The following is a 21,028-nucleotide window of genomic DNA, read 5'->3' as shown; positions in this document are numbered from 1 at the left end:
AAAGTGTCAGTTTTGTAGACCTTCTCTTAAATTTCTTGGTTTTGTTGTAGATCAACAAGGGTTAAGAACTGACCCAGCTAAAGTAGAAGCTATTTTGGAATATCCAGTTCCAAAAACTACTACTCAAATTCGTAGACTTATCGGATTGATAGGTTATTACCGTCGATTTTTGAATAATTTTGCATCCATTTGTACTCCCATTTCTGATTTACTCAAAGGTAAAAAGAAAGGACAGTCTATTGTTTGGACTCCAGAAGCTAACTTAGCTTTTAGTCAGATTAAACAGGCACTAACATCTGCTCCTGTTCTTGCTAGTCCAGACTTTGACAAGCATTTTTATCTTGCTTGTGATGCAAGTGACACTGGTGTTGGGGGTGTATTATTTCAAAAAGAAGATGGTTTAGAGCATCCTATAGCTTTCTTTAGTAAAACTCTCTCTAAAGCTCAACGTAAGTACACTACTACTGAGAAAGAACTGCTGGCTATTTTATTATCTATTGAAAAATTTAGGTGTTATATTGAAGGAAGTGAAAACTTCACTGTGATTACTGATCACTCATCCTTACAGTGGTTATATTCCATGAAAAACCCTTCTCCTAGAATTGCCAGATGGATAATGAAACTATTCTGTCACAAGTTCACTGTCATTCACCGTAGTGGTTCTTTAAATGTTGTGGCTGATTTCCTTTCTAGAATACCTGAACAAAATCCTAAAATTTCTCTTTTAGATTTATCTAATCTTAAAACAGATACTTGGTATGATAATATGGTACAAAAAGTACAAAATAATCCAGGTCAATTTCCTGCTTTTAAAGTTCATGGTAATGTTCTTTACAAGCATATCTTTTCAAGGAATAAGTTTTCAGATCCTTCCCCAGAATGGAAAATTTTCGTTCCGTCTCCTCACAGAAAAGATATTTTGAAACTCTTTCATGATGATCCTACAGCTGCTCACCTAGGAGTATATAAAACGCTCTCTAGAATCACGGAATTGTATTACTGGCCTAGAATGAGACTTTATGTCGCAAACTATATCAGTAAGTGCAAAATCTGTGCTGCTAGTAAACCAGGAAATGTACCTCCTGCTGGTTTAATGGGAAAGTACAGAGATATTAATTTTCCATTTCAGTTTTTATCTGCTGACTTATTAGGCCCTTATCCTAGATCTAAAAATGGAAATCGTTTTCTTTTAGTTGTTGTCGACTGGTTCACGAAATTTATTTTTGTCCATCCAATGGCAAATGCTACCTCTACAGCTATTGTTAAATTTATTGAAAATCAAGTTTTTCTTATCTTTGGGGTACCACAAATTTTCGCAGTTGATAATGGGAAACAGTTCGTTTCCAATGATTTCAAAAATTTAATGAATAAATATAAAGTACAAAAAATTTGGTATAATGCGAGATATTTTCCTCAAATAAATCCTACTGAGAGAGTTAACAAAACTATCGTAACAGCTATTCGTTCTTTTATACATGATAATCATAAAGATTGGGACAAAGAAATCTTTAAGATTGCCCAGGCTATTCGCCTAGCCAAACACGAAGTTACACAATTTAGTCCTTCGTTTCTAACTTTTGCCAGAAATATCCCTTTGGACGGTTCCTTCTTTGGTGCAATAAAAGACAAAGCAAGCAATGTCATTAATATTAATAACAAGCTATTCGACCCAAGACCACTAGAAAATATGTCTTCTATTTTCAAAGAAGTGCAAAAGAGAATACGTCACTCTTATGCGACGAATTCTAGCAGGTATAACCTTCGTAGACGTGATGTCAAATATCACGTTGGTGATAAAGTCTGGAAGAAAAATTTTGTCCTATCAAAAGCTGTCGATGATTTCTCTGCAAAACTAGCGCCAAAATTTGTCCCCTGTATTGTCAATAAAGTTTTGTCTAAATTAGTCTACAATTTAAAGGATCTAGATGGAAATGATCTTGGAAATTTTCATGTCAGGGATATCAAATTAGATGTCACTGATTCTAGTGACGATGAAAATCAGTAATGCATATTAAAAATATATCTTTTGAGTAAAACTTGCAGTTATACTATTATATCTTACCTTTAAGTGTAATTTAAACTTACATATATCTTGTATTGCATATATTTTAAATTATCTTCTTATCTCTTTTGTTAAGCTTATACATATTTTTATTACCTGCGTTAACAAATATCTTCGTTATTTATGGACTTTTCAATAAAATATTTAGTTATGAGAACCTTTGCTAGAAAATTTATCTACTACCTTTCACAAGTTTGATTGTTATTTACTTATCTTTATCTTCGTTTAATAACACATTATCTCTTACCTTTGCAAGTTAGCTACTTGTATTACCTTTATGGTGTTATTAAAACTATTGCGGTAATAACTTATGTCTAATTTTCATACCTAGTGCAAGTGTCTTGTTTTTCCGTTGAGTGGGTTCAAATATGAGATTTGTTCGGACAAGCACATAAAAATTGCTTAGGATGATTTATCTTCGCGGGACTTGAGGTCACTGCAGGAAAACTATTAACAAGGGCGTTAATATTTTCCATTTACCCATTAGGGGTGTTGCGTTAGGCATAATTCTTTATCTTTTGGAGTGAAAGTAATCTTATGCATATATCTTCTTTTATAGAAACCTCTGGTGTAAGATTATGAAGCTTTGAAGTTTTTGATTGCATTTGAATTGTCTTTAACATTTTAAATACATACGTCTATATTTATGCAGTTCTAGTTCTATTTCTTTTGTGTAGATCCCTGGATAGTGTTTAGTGTTATAGCAATTTTATATGATATTACCACAACTTATCTTATCTTTGCTTTGTATTTTCCTTTATCACAAGTAAGCCAAATTTTATGCAGTATCTTTAATGTCTTTTGTGTAGAACTTTGACTTACTAGGTATTGTGAAGAATATACTTATCTTTATCTGACAATCAAAATTACTTGTGTTACTTAATTATCTTGATATTTACCTACCTTTAATTTTTGATACTATTTGGTACAAAAATTACTTTATCTTATACTAGCTTAATGTCAATTTGCTGTTTTATTGACTTGCCTTAGTCCATAAATATGCATATGCAATATGCCGAGAATTCATTCTCATTATCTTCTTATCTTTAATAAACAATGTAATTGTTTCCAGACCATACTGTCTATTGAAGTTTAGTCATAATAAGTTTCTCTGATTTAGTTCACAATGATTGCCCTCATCAATGCATAACTACAATGAATTTTCTTTTTCTTGAGTGTTATATTTTAATGAAATTTTTTTATTGCATTTACAAGGTAGATTTAACCTTATGAATACTACTATTTAGAAATCTGGTGTAGGGTTGTGTCTCTTTGAAATGACAATGGAAAGGTTTTGTTTTTTATACCCTCTTGTATAACTTTGCTCTGTACAATTTTTCTGTATAGATTACTTTATTATTCTAACAGGTGCATAACGTTTGGATTTAAATCAAAGTATATTTATGACTAATTTTTCTTCTTCAGTTTAACTGAGTATAATTTTGTGCAGTTTTCTTTTCATCTTGTGTAAATTTTATACTTAATAGATGTCTAGATTGGTCTTACTAAATTTTTACTTATTTCTTTTATATTTTGATGTTTACCTTATCTTTCTTAACTGCTTATAATGTTCTACTCATACTATCTCATGCAATATATGCAACTAAAATCTAGATTAGTATTATGATAACTAATATTTGGATTTATATACCTACTGCATTACTGATGATTATGATATCTTATCTTTTATAACTTAATGATTATATGCATATCTAGTGATATTGCTAATATCATAATTACCTTGGTTTAAAATTTGCTTCCCTTAAGAACTAACATTTTTGAAAGAATGTCTTTCTAACGATGTTTATCTCCATGAGTGATAGATACATCGTCCCCATATTAGTTGTTTTTGTATGATATTTATGTAATTACATATATATGGGACCGAACTGTGGTGGAGATGTACATTTATACCACTGGATCTTCCTTTAATGGTAAGGTTGTCTTTAGGGTATGGCGTCGGGGGGTTCATAGTACACAGGACTGTCGTCTCTAAGGAGCGCTTTCGAGGTTTAACCATGGATTATGAGCTACTGCGTTCATACCAACATGATTTCAATCGGCCCAGTGTATAATCGATGTACAGTACCAAAGATTGCGGATAACCCTTAACGTAGCTTTTCTCCCTCTTGGTCTACGACCAATTTTAGTGTGACGAATACTATAATTCGTTGGGATAAAATATTTCCCTGAGTATTAACTCTAAAGCCCTGTTACATGCTGCTACAATGTATAGCACATAAATATTTGCCTCATAATTTTAGTGTGACGAATACTATAATTCGTTGGGATAAAATATTATCCTGAGTATTAACTCTAAAGCCTTGTAAGGTATAGCATAGGATTATTTACCTTACAATTTTAGTGTGACGAATACTATAATTCGTTGGGGATGAAATAATACCCAGAGTGCTCACTCTAAAGTCATTTAGTGTATATAGTATTACAATACTGTAATACATAGTTTATAATTATGTAGTTAAAATTTTAGTTTAACGGATACTATAATTCGTTGGGTGATAGTCATTTATTTTTTTTGACTTAGGTTAATATAAGTATATTAATTTTTATATCTTATCACAAGTTAACCATTTTCACTTTTTATTTGGTTTAAATAATAGTACCTAAACTTACAAGTTATTATACCTATATCTAGGTATCTAGATAACTTTATTATTTGGTAAAGATTACCTTTATTATTATTTTGATGATCATAACATATAATGAGTTTAGTGATGAGAAAAATTTCTCAAGGTACTTTAGAAATTTTTCTACTGGGTGGTGGAAGTGTGTAGCGTTATAACTGCTACATTGCCTGCTTTCTTTCTTATGTTAATATATTTCGTTAATTCTATTCTCCAATTTCCATATCTTCTGTCATAATTCATATTCTTCTATATCCTCCATTGTATCTCTTATTTTTCTATATATTTTCTCAGATATAGATTGTATCAGAATTATGTCGTTACTTAATTGATTCATTATTCTCTTTTCATTTTTACTGGTATTTGGTATAAATACCAGTTGGCGTCCAAATCTATCTTCTTATATATATATATATATATATATATATATATATATATATATATATATATATATATATATATATATATATATTTCAGTATCTACCTTTCCTATTTTCTTAATAATCATCATTTTTATCTTTTACTCAAGTTTCTAAAGAATGAATTTTATTTTCATCTCTATTTCTGTTACTTTGGAACGAGAGGTGCCATCTTTATTCTCTGTTTAGTTTAATGCTAGTGACAAAGACTCCTTTTTGTTGACATTTCCCCCTTCCCGTTCGATACAAAAGTCGATATAAAGCTAGAAAGGAAATAGTATCTACAGTTTCCATTCCAAAACATCCTGAGGAAATAGTTAAAAGTCAATTTTACCAAAAAAACTTAAACATTGCAGATTCAAGGTCAGAAGAGGCAAATTCTTCTGTAATAAATGTCATTTTAGATTCGGTTCTTACAATTGTTAATTCAATTAAACTAAATAATAATTTTAATATTTCAAAAGCTGATGTAATTCAGATAATTAGTAACCATTTTAACCAAAATCTAGCATCAAATTCGCAGACTTAAATAAAATAAACATATTACAGTGGAACTGTCGTTCAGCAGTTGCTAATAAAGAGAATTTAGAATATTTACTTCATCAGAACGACATCACTATAGCTCTATTATCTGAAACCTGGTTCAAACCGGGAAAATATTATAATTTTAAAGAATTTAATTGTGAGCTGATCGCCCTGATGGATATGGCGGTTGTGCAATCCTTTTAAAATCCAACATAATATATGAAGAAATAAATTTTCAAAATACGTATTCGTTTACATATAGGTGTATTTCAATAAAAATTTCACATTTCAAGAAACCTTACATATAATTTCTCTATATAATGAACCCAGGAACAAAGTTCAACAATGGATCAATTTTCTAGAAAATATACCAAAACCATTTATAATTGGAGGCGATTTTAACGCACACAATTTGGCATGGGGCTGCGAATTTGATGATAGATTAGGTAAAGATCTTCTAGATGCTATAGAATACTGTAATTTAGAATATTTAAACGACGGGTCCCCCACTCTTGCTATTTTCAATAAACCTTCTGCTGTAGACTTAACCATTTGTTCCCGAGATATTGCCTCTCATTTTCGTTAGAATATTCTACAAGAACCTTATGGATCTAATCATGTGCCAATTATTTTTTCATCACAAAGTTTCGCCGCAGCAGAAGCCACATCCAGTAGAAAACATAGAATATGGAACCTTAGCAGAGCCAATTGGATGATGTATACCAGTACTTTGGAAACAATGAAAATACCATTAATCTACGAAGAATTGTTGACAAATATAAACCAGGCAGCCAACGTCGCTATCCCAAAATATTCTTCCATTAAAGAAAAAAACAAAGGTCATATTACGAAACCATGGTGGAACAATCATTGTCAGTTAGCAGCTGAAAATAGAAAACATGCGTTTATAAATTATAAACAGAATCCAACGCTCCAGAATCTAATGGAGTATAAACGACTAGATGCTATTGCAAAGAAAATCTTCAAACAGAAGAAAAAGAAGAATTGGATTGATTTTTGCGAAAGACTTAACTCAAGAACACCAATAAAAAATGTCTGGCGAAAAGTTAATTGTTTTAAAAACCGCAAACAAGCCAACAAAGTACCTATTGATCCAGAAGATACATAGTCGCAGGAATTCCATACAAGAACATATCCAAACAGTACCCCGACAAAACCACAATTTTGACGAAAATTTTCATTTATGGGAATTGCATCGAGCCCTTGAACAAAGAAATATTACTTCTCCAGGTATTGACAATGTGTCATATTCGCTGTTATACAACTTACCTATAGAATATAAAATTTCACTAGTAAACATTTTCAACAATATTTGGAAAATTAAGACACCAGTACCAAATAGTTGGAAAGAGTACCTGGTAATTCCGATTAAAAAACCTGGCAGACCAGAACGTGATCCAAGTTCTTACCGACCTATCTCCTTATCTTCATGTCTTTTAAAAACATTTGAAAGAATAATTAAAAATAGATTTGAACATTCGCTAGAACACGATGGTATACTTCCAAGTTCCCAATATGGTTTTCGCAAGTCTAGGTCCACTCAAGACGCAACTACAGCTCTAGTTACTTTAATTCAGCTTAATTTTACATCAAATAAGTCTACAGCAGCTGCGTTCCTTGACATTTCTGCTGCTTTTGATAATGTCAATTTAGACATTCTTTACCAAAAAATGTTGTATATTGGAATCCCTAGATCATTTGCTCTCTTTTTAAAATCTTTATATTCTAACAGACTAACTTTTTTAAAAATTAATAATGAGGAATTTTCATACCCCCGACTAAATAATATTGGATTGCCACAGGAGAGTATTTTAAGCCCGATTTTATACATCCTGTACAACATAGATCTTGAAGTTAGTATCCCGAGCCATACAAAAATTCTTCAATATGCTGATGATGTTGTTTTATATACAGCAGGAAAATTGTTAAGTACCTGTGAGGATAATTTAAAAGTCACATTAGAAATCGTAAATCAGTACTATGAAGAAATAGGATTATCAATTTCTGACACAAAAACTGAGGTGTGTTACTTTTCACAAAAACATAGAGTTCCACAAGGCAATCTTAATGTGGGAAAGTTTAGTTTCCCTATAAAAAACTGTATTAAGTATCTTGGTACCTATCTAGACAGGAAATTGTTATGGAAAGATCACATTCATCAAATTGTTAAAAAATCAGAAAACTCAATAAACATTTTAAGAGCTTTCTGTAAAACAAATTGGGGAGCAGACCCAAATATTGCTTTGATGTTTTACCGTAACATGATTAGGCCGATTTTGGATTATAACTGTCATTTATTTGGATCAGCGTCCAATACACATCTAAACAAACTTGAAATTCAAAAAATAAATGCCTGAGATTATGTCTAGGTTATTTAAAATCCACTCCAGTCCAAATAATGGAAAATGAAGCGGTGGAACCTCCATTGCATTTACGCCCCCAATTCCTTAGCGACAAATTCACAGTCCGAATTATGTCCAAAAATTGTAAATACCTTCAAGATCTTAATGAGCTATCAGTTTTAGACCTCACCCATAGGTACTCGAGAACTAAAAAATCTATACCTTTGGTAGAAAGCTATCTAAGTACGGTAAAATATAACGATATTCTCTATAAAAGCCAAATTCCGCCCTACTACGGTGAAATGGCAAAAACACTATTTTCTAGAACGGTCAGGATATGTTACTTAAACTCACATTTACTCCCAAATATGTTTGATATAATTATTAAAGAAAAATAAACAAATTATCAGTACATTTTTACTGATGGGTCAAAAGATGCAAATGGAACGGGCTGTGCTATGTTCCACGAAAATAAAAATTACCATCACCAGTATAGCTTACCCAGTGAATGCTCAATATACACAGCAGAAATGATGGCAATATTGTTTGCTCTTCAGTATGTAGTACTGAATCCGACTAGCAACTATGTTATATTTACTGACAGTAAAAGCGTGGTCGACAGATTTAACAACATTCAAACAGTCAAACACATAAACCACATTGAACTGAAAATTCTTCAAATTATTTATGAAACTATACAATTAGGATTAAATGTAATAATTACATAGATCAAGGGCCATTCGGGAATAAAAGGCAATGAGGTCGTTGACAATTTGGCTAAATCAGCATATATGCTTGGAGAAAAAGTAAACAGAAATTTAATTCCAGCGACAGATATTGACACCGTTAGTAGACAAAAACTTAAAAATAATTGGCATTTACATTACAGAGAATGTAAGACTGGCTTAAACTTTTATCATTGTAACACTAGGACACCCTCAATAAGATGGTTCTACACAGAATCTAATCGACATTTTATAAAGACCATTAATCGGCTGAGAGCAAATCATGCTCTTACGCCATCCTATATGCATGGAATCGGCTTATCAAATACTCCCAATTGTACTTGTGGCAAAATAGGCGATCTAACACATATTATATTAGAATGTGATTTACAAATTATTAATATAAACGAATTTTATAAGGAATTAATAAATTCTAAGTGTTGTTTTCCAACAAACATGTTAAAATATGTAAATATAAGTTGTAAATAGTATATAGGCATTATCGGTTAATATGGTTTAAAAAAAAACAAAAAAAAGTATACCACAAATTAAAAAAAACAAAAGAGTTAAGAAAATAGAAGTAGAAAAAAAAACAAAAAAATAAATCCAAAAAAAAAGAACAAAAAAAGCAAAAAACCAAAAAAAAAAACAAAAAAGCACCAAAACAAAAAAAAACAAGAAAATAATAAAAGAATAAAAAAAAAAATAAAAATATATCCATAAAAATATTAGGCATATAGTAGTAGTAAGTAACTAACATTGATAACTGATAACAAGAAAATTTTGACTATGAATCTGCAATCAATAATAATTAAAATTCAGTCGATTTTAACAATAAACACAAACAAGTCTGGCTAATTGGCTCTGCCAAAGCCATTTTTCAGAAAAAAAAAACTGTAAATATATTATGACTAATTCTGTTTTTGTTGTAGTCATTTCGGCGTTTGTTTACCAGAAGCCTCTAGACCCGAATTATGATGGGTCATCTATCTCGAGGGTTCCAAGTAGTTGAAAAACTAGTTTTAGCCGCCTTCTAGTTTAGTCGATGGCGTTCCCGTTATTCTTGTCAACATCCATGGGGTTTGAGAGACAGCTGTTTTCGTATAAATATGACGGAACTTTCATTCTGGGGACAGTTAATTTTGAAGACCCGCGCCCGCGATTTAATTGTAACGTTCGTCAAATAAATTGTACAATAGTTTAATAAACTGGTATCAATTATCGTGTGTTTTAATAAATTAAAATAAGAACAATAAATTAGAATTAATTAAAGACATAACAATTAAATAAAGTCATAACAGTGGTGTGCAGGAGTAGTGGGATATTTTAAATAAATTGCGAAAATAACGACGATTTATAAGCTCACAGTGACGAATTTAAGAAGACATCTCGAGGATAGAGAATTACCTTCTACCGGAAAAAAGGCTGAGTTAGTTCAAAGACTAAAAGACGCTTTGGAGGAAGAAGGTTTTAATCCAGAAACTTATATATTTGAAGATGCTCTCATCTCGTCGATTTCGAAACTAGAGAACAAAGTTTCCGGTGACATCGCATCATTAGAGAACAAAGTTTCTGGTGACATCGCATCATTAGAGAACAAAGTTTCTGGCGATATTTCGAAAGTTTCCGGCGACATTGCTTCTTTAGAAAGCAAAGTTTCTAACGAGATTTCTTCTCTGGAAAGCAAAGTTTCTGCTAACATCTCTAAAGTCACTTCTGAGATGTCTGCTCTTGACGATATAGTGTCTTCGTTAAAAAACCAAGTTGCTGCCGATATGTTGGCCTTCGAAGAAAAGATATGGAAGGAGATGGAAAAGAAGCTGGAGGAAACAGGGACAGCAGAGAGAGGAAACAATCCAATTGGAGTAGAGACAAAAGAAGACGAGACGAAATGTAAGTTGGAAACACGGCCGAAATTTGAAGGAAGTGGAAGTTCTGTGCATCTCAAAGTCCCAACTTTCGACGGAAAATCGTCATGAAACAACTACATGAAACAGTTCGAATCAGCTGCAAGAGCTAATGGATGGTCTGAAAAAGAAAAGGCTGTAAACCTGACTATCGCTCTTCGAGGAGATGTCTTAGATGTGCTTCAGACCATAGCCGTAGAGGAGACCGATGATTTCGAACAACTCAAGAAGAGATTAAATATGCGATATGGCCACGAACATTTGGAGCATGTATATTAGTCGCAGCTTAAAAATCGTAGACAAAAGAAAGATGAGGCTCTTCAAGAATATGAGGTAGATATTGCCAGATTAGTACGATATGCTTATCCAACAGCTCCCGAAGACATGATGCTAAAGTTGGCCGTTCAAACGTTTATTGATGGTCTTCGTGATCATGAAATGCAGACAACACTACGATTAGCTCGTCACAAGACGCTGGTTGATGTCTTATCCGCCGCCCTCGAATACGAGTCAGCTACGCAAGCCTCTGGCGGTTACAGTAAAGTTAGGACTGTAAAAGAGGAAGGAGATGAAGACAAACTTGACCAGCTGGTTAATATGATGAAAAGTATTACATGCAAGAAAAAGAAGACCATAAAATCAAGAAACTCACCATCAGGAAAACCAGAACGAGTCAGCCTTAGGGGGGCAGCTTCGACCCGGAACTCTTCCAAAGACCCCCTCATACTAATAGCTTCTTTGAAATGTCGTGAAGATAGTGTATATGTAGATGGAGAAATAAATGGTAAAAAGCATACGTTGTTGGTGGATACCGGAGCGACCAGAACCATTATACGCCCGACAGTTATAAACAGCCGTAAGGAACTGTTACCAACGAGGTTGCGACTTCGGACCGCTACAGGTGAAAATGCCAACATTCATGGAGAAATCCAGGTACAATTGGGAATTGGAGCAGAAAAGTTTGTCCATACTGTTATAGTTGCTGACATCGAAGAGGATGTTATATTAGGAATGGACGTAATGAATACGCATGGATTCCAATTGGATTTTAAGAATAAGGTAATCCAAGTTGGTAACGAGGAGGTATTTCTTCATCCACATGATGACAACACTATGCAAGCAGCCGTGAAAGAAGATACAGTCGTGCCTGCGAGAAGTGAAACAATCATAGTAGCGCGGCTACAGGGAATTGTGGACGACTGGACACCCGTTATGATGGAGCCTTGGAACCATGACGACGAGGTTGGCCGAGGAATCATAATTGGAAAGGAATTGGTGACTTCGGCTAAAGAAATACCTGTGAGACTTATCAATGTCAATGACTATCCAGTAACCATCAAGAAAGAGACAAAAGTAGGAACTTGTGTACCTGTGACATCCATAATCCGTTCGACGACAACATCTGATAATTCCAACGACAAATTCGACCAAATGGTTGCAGTTGCTGGACAGTCTCTAAATCAGATTGAGAAAAGGAAATTAAGGGAATTTCTTCTTCTTGGCCTACAGTATCGTGATATTTTCGTACCGAAAGGAGGATAGACGGGAAGAATTACCGTTGTTAAGCATAAAATTGATACTGGTAATGCTAAACCAATTCGTCAAACAGCTCGACGATTACCACAGTTGAAAAGAGAGGAAGCTGAAACGATTGTTCAGGAAATGAAGAAAGACGGGGTGATATAACCTTCTCCGAGCCCATAGGTCTCTCCGGTGATCCTGGTTAAGAAGAAAGACAGAACGACGAGCTTCTGTGTGGATTACCGTTTGCTGAACAACGTTACCAAGAAAGATAGTTGCCTCGGATCGATGACACATTGGACACATTGGCTGGAAGTAAATTGTTTTCTACTTTGGATTTAAAGTTTGGATACTGGCAGGTAGAAATGGACCCAGTAGATAAAGAAAAGACAGCCTTCACCACAGGATCTGGATTGTGGCAATTCAACGTTATGCCATTTGGACTCTGTAATGCTCCTGCGACATTTGAGAGGCTTATGGAAAATGTGTTGAGAGGGTTATTTGGAAAACATGCCTGGTTTATTTAGATGACATAATCGTCTTGGGGAGACATTCGAAGAACATTTGAAGAATTTAGAAAACGTTTTTAATCGACTTAAAGCTGCCCAATTGATGTTAAACCCCAAGAAGTGCCAGCTATTTCAAGGTAAAGTCAATTATCTGGGTCATATAGTCAGTAAAGGAGTGGCCGTGGATAAGGGAAAAATCGATTCCATTAAGGAATGGCCAAAACCAACTGACAAACACCAAGTTTTCCGATCATCAGCGAGACTGGGACCAATACCTTCCGTTCTTCACAATGGCCTACAGATCTGCTGTTAACGAATCAACAGGCCAGACACCAGTCAGAGTCCTATTCGGACGCGAAATGCGACTACCTTGTGATCTAGAGTTTGGGTGTCTACCTGGAGAAGATGTAGCAGGTGAAGATTATGTGATCGAATTACGAAAAAGAATGGACAATGTACACGAGTTGGTCCGTTTCCACCTCCAGATCGCTAGTGACCGAATGAAGAAACGGTACGATACGCAAGCCGAAAAGGGATGTTTTAAGAAGAACGACAAAGTCTGGCTCTATAATCCCAAAAAGCGAAACGATTGTTCTCCCAAGTTACAGCAGTTTTGGGAAGTTCCATACCTCATTATGGAGAAGATCAACGATGTCATCTACCGAATAAGCAAGATTCCGAGGGGAAAGCCGATGATAGTACACCATAACCGGCTGGCGTCTTTCGAAGGTGACCACGACGTAGATGAAGAAGTGGAAGTAAACCAAGTCCAAGATGTGTCTGACCTCACGTTTGAGAAATTCATGGGTGCCTATGGAGGTACCGGTAAAGCAAGACATGGTGTTACCACTGAAGAAAAGCAAGATCTACTAGCGCTCCCCGATAACTACGCGCTGGCCCTTACCATCCCGGCCAGTATCAAAGACGCACCAGGATCCGTCTTTCGAAGGAAGTTTGGTCGAGTTGCAGAACTTCAATGCCAAGTGCCAGCTCCCGGTAAAACCTTGAAACTCCAAGATGCATCACGTTACCTTTTCTACCTGGTAATAAAAGACACTGCCCGTGACCAACCTACCTACCGAGATGTATGGGAAGACTTACTTCAATTGAGAGAGCACGTACTAGAGTCCGACGTGCAAAAGTTAGCCATGCCAAAGTTGGAGTGCCGCCAATTAGATTGGAGGGTTATCCGAAATATGGTGGAGGAGATCTTTAAAGACACCGAAGTCCAGGTGTTAGTTTGTTGCAATCCGCATAGTTACTGGTGCGAAGAGAAAACCATCCCTTGTCATTTTTATACAACTGGAAGTTGTAAAAGAGGGTCCAGTTGCCGATACCAGCATACCGTTCCAGTTCCAGTCCCGATAAGGTTCCAGGATGAACCTTCTTTTAAGAGGGGGGCAATGTTACGATAATAAATATCATGGCCTAACTGTAAATATATTATGACTAATTCTGTTTTTGTTGTAGTCATTTCGGCGTTTGGTTACCAGAAGCCTCTAGACCCGAATTATGATGAGTCATCCATCTCGAGGGTTCCAAGCAGTTGAAAAACTAGTTTTAGCCGCCTTCTAGTTTAGTCGATGGCGTTCCCGTTATTCTTGTCAACATCAATGGGTTTCGAGAAACAGCTGTTTTCGTATAAATATGACGGAACTTTCATTGTGGGGACAGTTAATTTTGAAGACCCGCGCCGGCGATTTAATTGTAACGTTCGTCAAATAAATTGTACAATAGTTTAATAAACTGGTATAAATTATCGTGTGTTTTAATAAATTAAAATAAGAACAATAAATTAGAATTAATTAAAGACATAACAGTTAAATGAAGTCATAACAATAGCTATTCGGACTTTTGAGACGGCTGCTCTGAAAAGTTCATTTGATGTACATCCGTACCACTCTCTCAAGTTGCGCAGCCATGACATTCTACGCCTCCCTATGCTTCTCTCTCCTTGGATCTTTCCCTGCATAATCAGTTGGAGCAAGGTTTATTTCTCTCCACGTGTAATATGTCCGAGATATTCCAATTTTCTTGTTTTAATTATATTTAAAATTTCTATTTCTTTATTCATCCTTCTCAGAACCTCTTTGTGACGTGTTCTGTCCACGATATTTTCAGAATTTTTCTATACACCCACAGAATTTTTCTATACACCCGAATGATTCCATGTTTTTCATTGATGTCGCATTCAAGGTCCAAGATTCCATTCCGTCAAATAAAGTCGAAAAAACATAGCACCTCGCCAACCTAACTCTTAGTTCCAATTTTAAATCCCTTGTACATATCACTCTTTTCATTTTGTTGAAATTTGCTCTAGCCTTTTCTATTCTGATTTTGGTCTCCTGAATGTAATCATTGATGGAGTTAATCATTGTTCCCAGATATGCATATTTGTCCACTTGTTAGACGCTGGTTCCGTTTATTAGAAGATTCTCGTTATTTATTTGAGTTTTCGATATTCTCATAAATTTCGTCTTCTTGACATTCATTGTCAGATCATACTCTTTTCCATACTCCGCTATTTTGCTCACCAGTCTCAATATTTTCGGCTAAGATCACAGTGTCGTCCGCATATCTAATGTTGTTAATGGGAACTCCATTTACCTTTATTCCAGCTGTTTCACCTTCAAGAGCGTTTTTCAGGATCTCTTCGGAGTAGGCATTAAAAAGAATTGGCGACAATGCGTATCCCTGTCTCACTCCACATCTAATTTCAATTTCTTCTGACAGCTGTTCGTTAACACCAATGACGTATAATATATAGACTAAACAGTCCCGTATTCTCGCTATATAATCGTTTGTCCTAAAGATCTCCACTCAAAGTTGAAGGTATGTTTACCAGAACAGCGGCGTGCTCATTTATATTTTAATGACAATAATTATTTTTTTAATTAAAATTAAATATTTGCGATTTTTTTTTGTCCTCGTCTATAAGAGAAAAAAATATTTTTATAATTAAAAGTGAAACTGGAACAAAACCATAAAGTGGAGATATCCAGGAGTGGCTAGTATAGGTACCTGTTGAATACAAAGCACGTGGTGTTCGTGTGTAACAAGGTATAAAAAAATGCTTATTAAAAGCTTAAAAATTTTTATTTTAAAGAAGATCTTTTCGGAATTGAATCATTCATCAGTTTAATAAAAAGTTGTTAAAAACATTGTTTGGCCACAGAAAAACATTGGAAGTACATCAGTAACAAAAACCATCCTCATGGAATTTACAAAGGTAAATGCAATAGACTGTTAACTTCGTTAATTAATAAAAACTACAAATGGGGGCATCTTACATGACCCCAGAGCTGGTGAGATTTTATCGACTTACATTACCTCTGATCTGTGCTGGAGTCTAGGGCTAACTGATAGAAAGATGGTATGAAAAATCAGTTCATATCTAATCAGTTTTGCATTTCTATTAAGAGTTGCGAGTCTATTTAGAGAGTCGAAAGATTGCTAGAAGTCTATAAATAGTAAGTGAAAATTTATATCACGTTCATATTACTTTTCAATCAGCTGTGTTGGCATTTATGGTTGATTTTCTTTTTCTCAAGCCTGGTTAATATTGCCCTAGTGCATTTTCGGTAATTTATCTATTTCCCAATATGCTTGACAATATTTTGTATGTGGTGTTCAGTAATATGATTCCTCTGTAGTTACTGATATCCTTCCTCCTTTTTTTAATAGGACCCTTTCTCCACTACATCAGTAAACTTTCTGAGTTCCCTGTACCTATTTTTTATTAGTTTAAGAATGCAGTGTATCAAATTGTCTTCTTAATTTTTTATTAATTCTTTTTTCATCAGTTCCTGGTGCTTTTCACTGTTGCAATAATTTCCTTGTATGTAGCAACTTTTGAAGTTTATATTAAGGAATTAGGAAGGAAATTAATAGGTTACTTGAGTGCAAACAAATATCAAACTTTTCAATTCTAATTTCGTGTTTTGTTGTAATTAATTAAAAACAAACAAAAAAACATCAAATCAATTATAAATTTTTAACAAAAAACATACAAAAGAAATAATCATAAAACATTTTGCAACATATATATATATATATATATATATATATATATATATATATATATATATATATATATATATATTTATATATATATATATATATATATATATATATATATATATATATAATTTAGCTCTTCAGGCCTAGAAGGCCCATGGCTTGGGTTACTATTCTTTTCCATTCTTTTCTGTTTGTTGCTTTATTTTTGCAGTTTGGTATTTTAAGTTTTTCTGTCTTTTTCAACATCCTTCTTCCACCTGGTTTTCGGTCTGCCTTTCTTCCTTTTCCCTCCTATTCCTCTCATTAGCATTCTTTTTGGCAGTCTCGTGTTTTTCATTCTTTGGATGTGTCCCAACCATCTTAGTCTTTGACTTTATGATCCCTACGATATTCGGCTCTCCATACATCTCCTCTAATTCCATATTTGGTCTTTTTATCCATATACCATTTCATAATTTACCTCCAAATATTTTCCTGAGGACTTTTCTTTCCCAGACTTGCAGCAAGACTTGCTCGGATTTGTTCATTGTCCATGTTTCACTGGCATATGATACAATAGGCCTTATTACTGTCTTATATATTCTTATCTTAGCCCTTCTAGATATGTTTTTGCTTCTTAATAAATTGTTTAGTGCAAAAATACAACGGTTACCGGCCATAATTCTCGCTTGGATTTCTTCCTTCATATTTGGTCTTCTCGTGAATGTCGCTCCTAAATACGGGAATATTTCTACTTTATCGAATTTATATGTTTTTTCATCTGTTATTACTGTCAGATATTGTTCTTGTAGGTAATCTCTTTCTGTCCATTCCATATATTTGATCTTTTCTTCATTTATGTACATCCCTTTCTTTCTCGCTTTCATTTCTAATCTTTTTATTATTTCTTTTAATTCTTGCTTACTTCTGGCTATCAGTACAAAGTCGTCAGCGAATGCTAAGCATTGGTGTTTTTTTTTTGATATATAAGTCCTGACCTGTTGATTCCAGCTTCTCTGATAGTAACTTACAGGACGATACTGAACAACAGCGATGACAGTGGGTCTCCTTGTCGCACCCCCTCACTGACCTCAAACTTATCTGTTTCTTCGTCATTTATTTTAACCGTATTCTCTGTTTTTCGGAGTGTCACTTTTACCATTCTTATCAGTTTTTCACTAATTCCCATTTCACGTAGTGCTTTGTATATTTCTTTGCGTTTTATCCTATCGAACGCTTGTTTAAAGTCGATGAATAGGGCCATTGTAGGTTTCCCATATTCGTAGCTTTCTGCTTGTATTTCGCGCAGTAGGAAAATTTGATCCACTGTGCTGCGCCCTCTTCTGAATCCACATTGATATTCCCCTATGTCATCTATATTTTGAGATAGCTTATCTTTTATATATACTGCAAGTATTTTATATTCAACATTTAGTAGGGCTATTCCCCTGTAATTGTGGCATAAACTTTTGTCGCCTTTTTTGTGAAAAGGACACAGTGTCGCTTCCCATATGTCTTTTAGCAACTTTTCCAAATGCTTAATTAGTACTGGTCCTCCATATTTAAACATTTCAGCTGTTACTTCATCTCTTCCTGGGCTCTTATTATTCTTTAGTTTCTCTATTATTTCTTTTTCGTTAGGCGGTCTTTCCTCTATTCGTTCTTGATCGACATTTTCCTTCACTTCTTCTTCCTCTTCATATTCTGTTGTGGGAATTTTATTTAAAAGTTCTTCAAAGTATTCTTTCCATCTGCTCAATATTTCTTCGTCACTTACTAAATTTCTTCTACTTTTGTTTTTGTAGTGTACAGGTTTTCCTTGGTACCCCTTTTTCTCATTTTTTACCCCTTGATATAAGTTTCTAATTTCACTATTTTTATAGCTCTGTTCTATACATTTTAATTTATCTTTGCTTTGATACGGGTCGTTTAAACATTTTATTGTTTATGCGGACTATTACCACTCACACTACTCCATCAGTTCCTGGATGAACTTGTTCGACCTTAGCCATTGGCCAACTTAGGGTTGGAGTCTGTTCATCTATCACTAGGACAATATCTCCTGGTTGGATGGTTCTCTCGGAATGTTGTTTCCACTTGCTTCTGATTTGTAATTCAGCAAGATATTCTCTCTTCCATCTTCTCCAAAAATGCTGGAGAATTTTTTGTAATCGCTCGAAACGCTTGAGACGATTTTCTGGTATCTGACTGACATCTCTGTCTGGCAGCGAAACTAAACTTCTTCCCAGAAGAAGGTGAGCGGGAGTCAAAGGATTTAACTGATCAGGAGAGGATGTTATAGGGCATAAAGGACGTGAATTAAGAATTGATTCGACTTGAACCAGTACTGTGTGAAATTCTTCTAGATTTAAATGTGCTTCTCCCACAACCCTCTTACAATGAAATTTAAAACTCTTAACCTCGGCTTCCCAGATCCCTCTAAAATTTGGCGCTCTGGAAGGTATGAAATGCCAATCTATTCCTTGCTTGGTGAAGTAACTATTGAATTCTTCCGATATCGCTTGATTTTTGGGAAAGTTATTAAGACTTTGTAGTTCCTTTTTTGCACCTACATATGTTTTTTCATTATCTGAAAAAACCTTACTTGGTTTTCCACGTCTGCTCACAAATCGTCTAAAAGCAGCTAGAAAACAAGCAGTGGTTAAATCAGATGTAACCTCTAGGTGCACAGCCTTTGTCGACAAACATACAAATATACATACATAGCTTTTTATTAATTTAGAACCTCTAGTCAATCGATCTTTTAACAAAAACGGACCAGCGAAATCCGTTAGTATATTAATGAAAGGTAAATATTGTGTTATTCGTGTAGCTGGTAATTCTCCCATAATGTAATTACCAGGTATAGGTTTTGCTCTAATGCATGAGATACAGTTCCTGACAATTCCCTTGCAAATATTACGTCCAGATATTGGCCAAAACCTTTCTCGAATCGAAGCCAACAACATAGTTGGCCCACAATGCATCAATCGTTGATGCTCAGATTTTAAAATTAAACGTGTTAGTACATGTTTAGGTGACAAAATTATTGGATATTTTTTATCGTATTCGTAGGTTGACTTCTGCAACCGGCCACCCACTCGGATAATACCATTCTCTAAAAATGGGTTCAAAGATAATAAGGTACTATTGCATTTCAATCTTAAACCCTTACTTAATCTTTCAAAGTCTTCAGGAAAAGACTCCTTTTGTGCCAAGGTTACTAATATGTCGAGTGCGTCTCTTAATTCATTACTAGTTAATAAGCCCACTCTTTTTTCCTTACCGCATAAATCTTTCACCTTTAGCCTTAATTGACAATTGAATATAAATCTCGCAATATACGCTGTTACTCGAATAAGTTTATTCAAATTTGAAAAACGTGTGAACAAATTAAAATTATCAATTAATATTGAGTGATGAGCAGTAGCCTTTTGCTCTGGTAAGCCTTCAAAATTTAGGATTTTACTAGATATAAATTCTTTTAGATCATTTGTAGTTAGCCAACTAGGACCATTCCACCACAAATTTGACATAAGTATCTCATCAACGCTCATACCCCTAGAGACGAGATCCGCGGGATTTTGATCAGTCGCTACATAATACCAATCACTCACATCTGTTAGTTGTTGAATTTCATTTACACGATTTGCTACAAATAATTTCTGCTTACTAGCTGGACCTTTTATGCATGATAATGCTATCTGTGAATCCGAATAAAAATAGCACTCATCAAACTTAATTTGTAAATCCTTTATTGTTCTCTGTGCCAGCTGTGCTAATAGCAACGAAGCACATAGCTCTAATCGCGGTATAGTTAATAACGTTTTAACTGGTGCTACTCTGGATTTTGAACATAAAAGTTTGGATATATATTGGCCTAATTGAACTTTACACCTAATATATATACAACAACCATAAGCCTTTTGGCTAGCATCGCCAAATGCATGCAATTCCACAGATACATACGTAGACACTGTGACCATTCTGGGTATGGTAAGATAAGTAATCTTCATTAAGTCGTCCTTGAAATTCAACCATACATTAACTATCTATTCGGGAAGATTCTCATCCCAATCGAACCGCCCTTGCCATAGTGATTGCATTAATAATTTCAAAACTATAACAATAGGACCGAGTAGACCTAGAGGGTCAAAAATCTGCGAAATAGACGACAATATAACGCGTTTCGTGATAGCTTGGTAAGTTTTAAATACTGGCAAGGAATATTTTATGGAATCAGATTCAAAGTCCCATAATATCCCTAATGTCTTGTTCGTCTCTCCATTGTTTATATTTAAGACACTTGATTCCAAGCTTGTATCTACTTAGAATTTTGTCAATAACCGTCTT

At 34.4% G+C, this 21,028-nt stretch overlaps 1 protein-coding gene across 3 annotated transcripts in view; it reads left to right on the top strand.

The window, feature by feature from the left end:
• LOC140441382 (uncharacterized) overlaps nt 1-21,028 on the top strand; it is a 670,394-nt gene that overhangs the window by 584,504 nt on the left and 64,862 nt on the right. Inside the window, exon 6 of one of the 3 annotated variants that reach the window (XM_072532090.1) lies at nt 9,672-9,978. The exons of the other annotated variants lie outside the window; for them this stretch is intronic. Coding sequence (XP_072388191.1) covers nt 9,672-9,717 — 46 coding nt within the window. The 3' untranslated portion in view covers nt 9,718-9,978. Of the gene's footprint in view, nt 1-9,671; nt 9,979-21,028 lie in introns of those variants that run through there. 3 annotated transcript variants of the gene reach the window in all.

This window comes from Diabrotica undecimpunctata, chromosome 5 (assembly GCF_040954645.1).
Source record: "Diabrotica undecimpunctata isolate CICGRU chromosome 5, icDiaUnde3, whole genome shotgun sequence".
NCBI classification, from domain to species: Eukaryota; Metazoa; Arthropoda; class Insecta; order Coleoptera; family Chrysomelidae; genus Diabrotica; species Diabrotica undecimpunctata.
The sequence above is the reverse complement of the archived record's forward strand: the minus strand, read 5'-3'. Positions and strand labels throughout refer to the sequence as shown.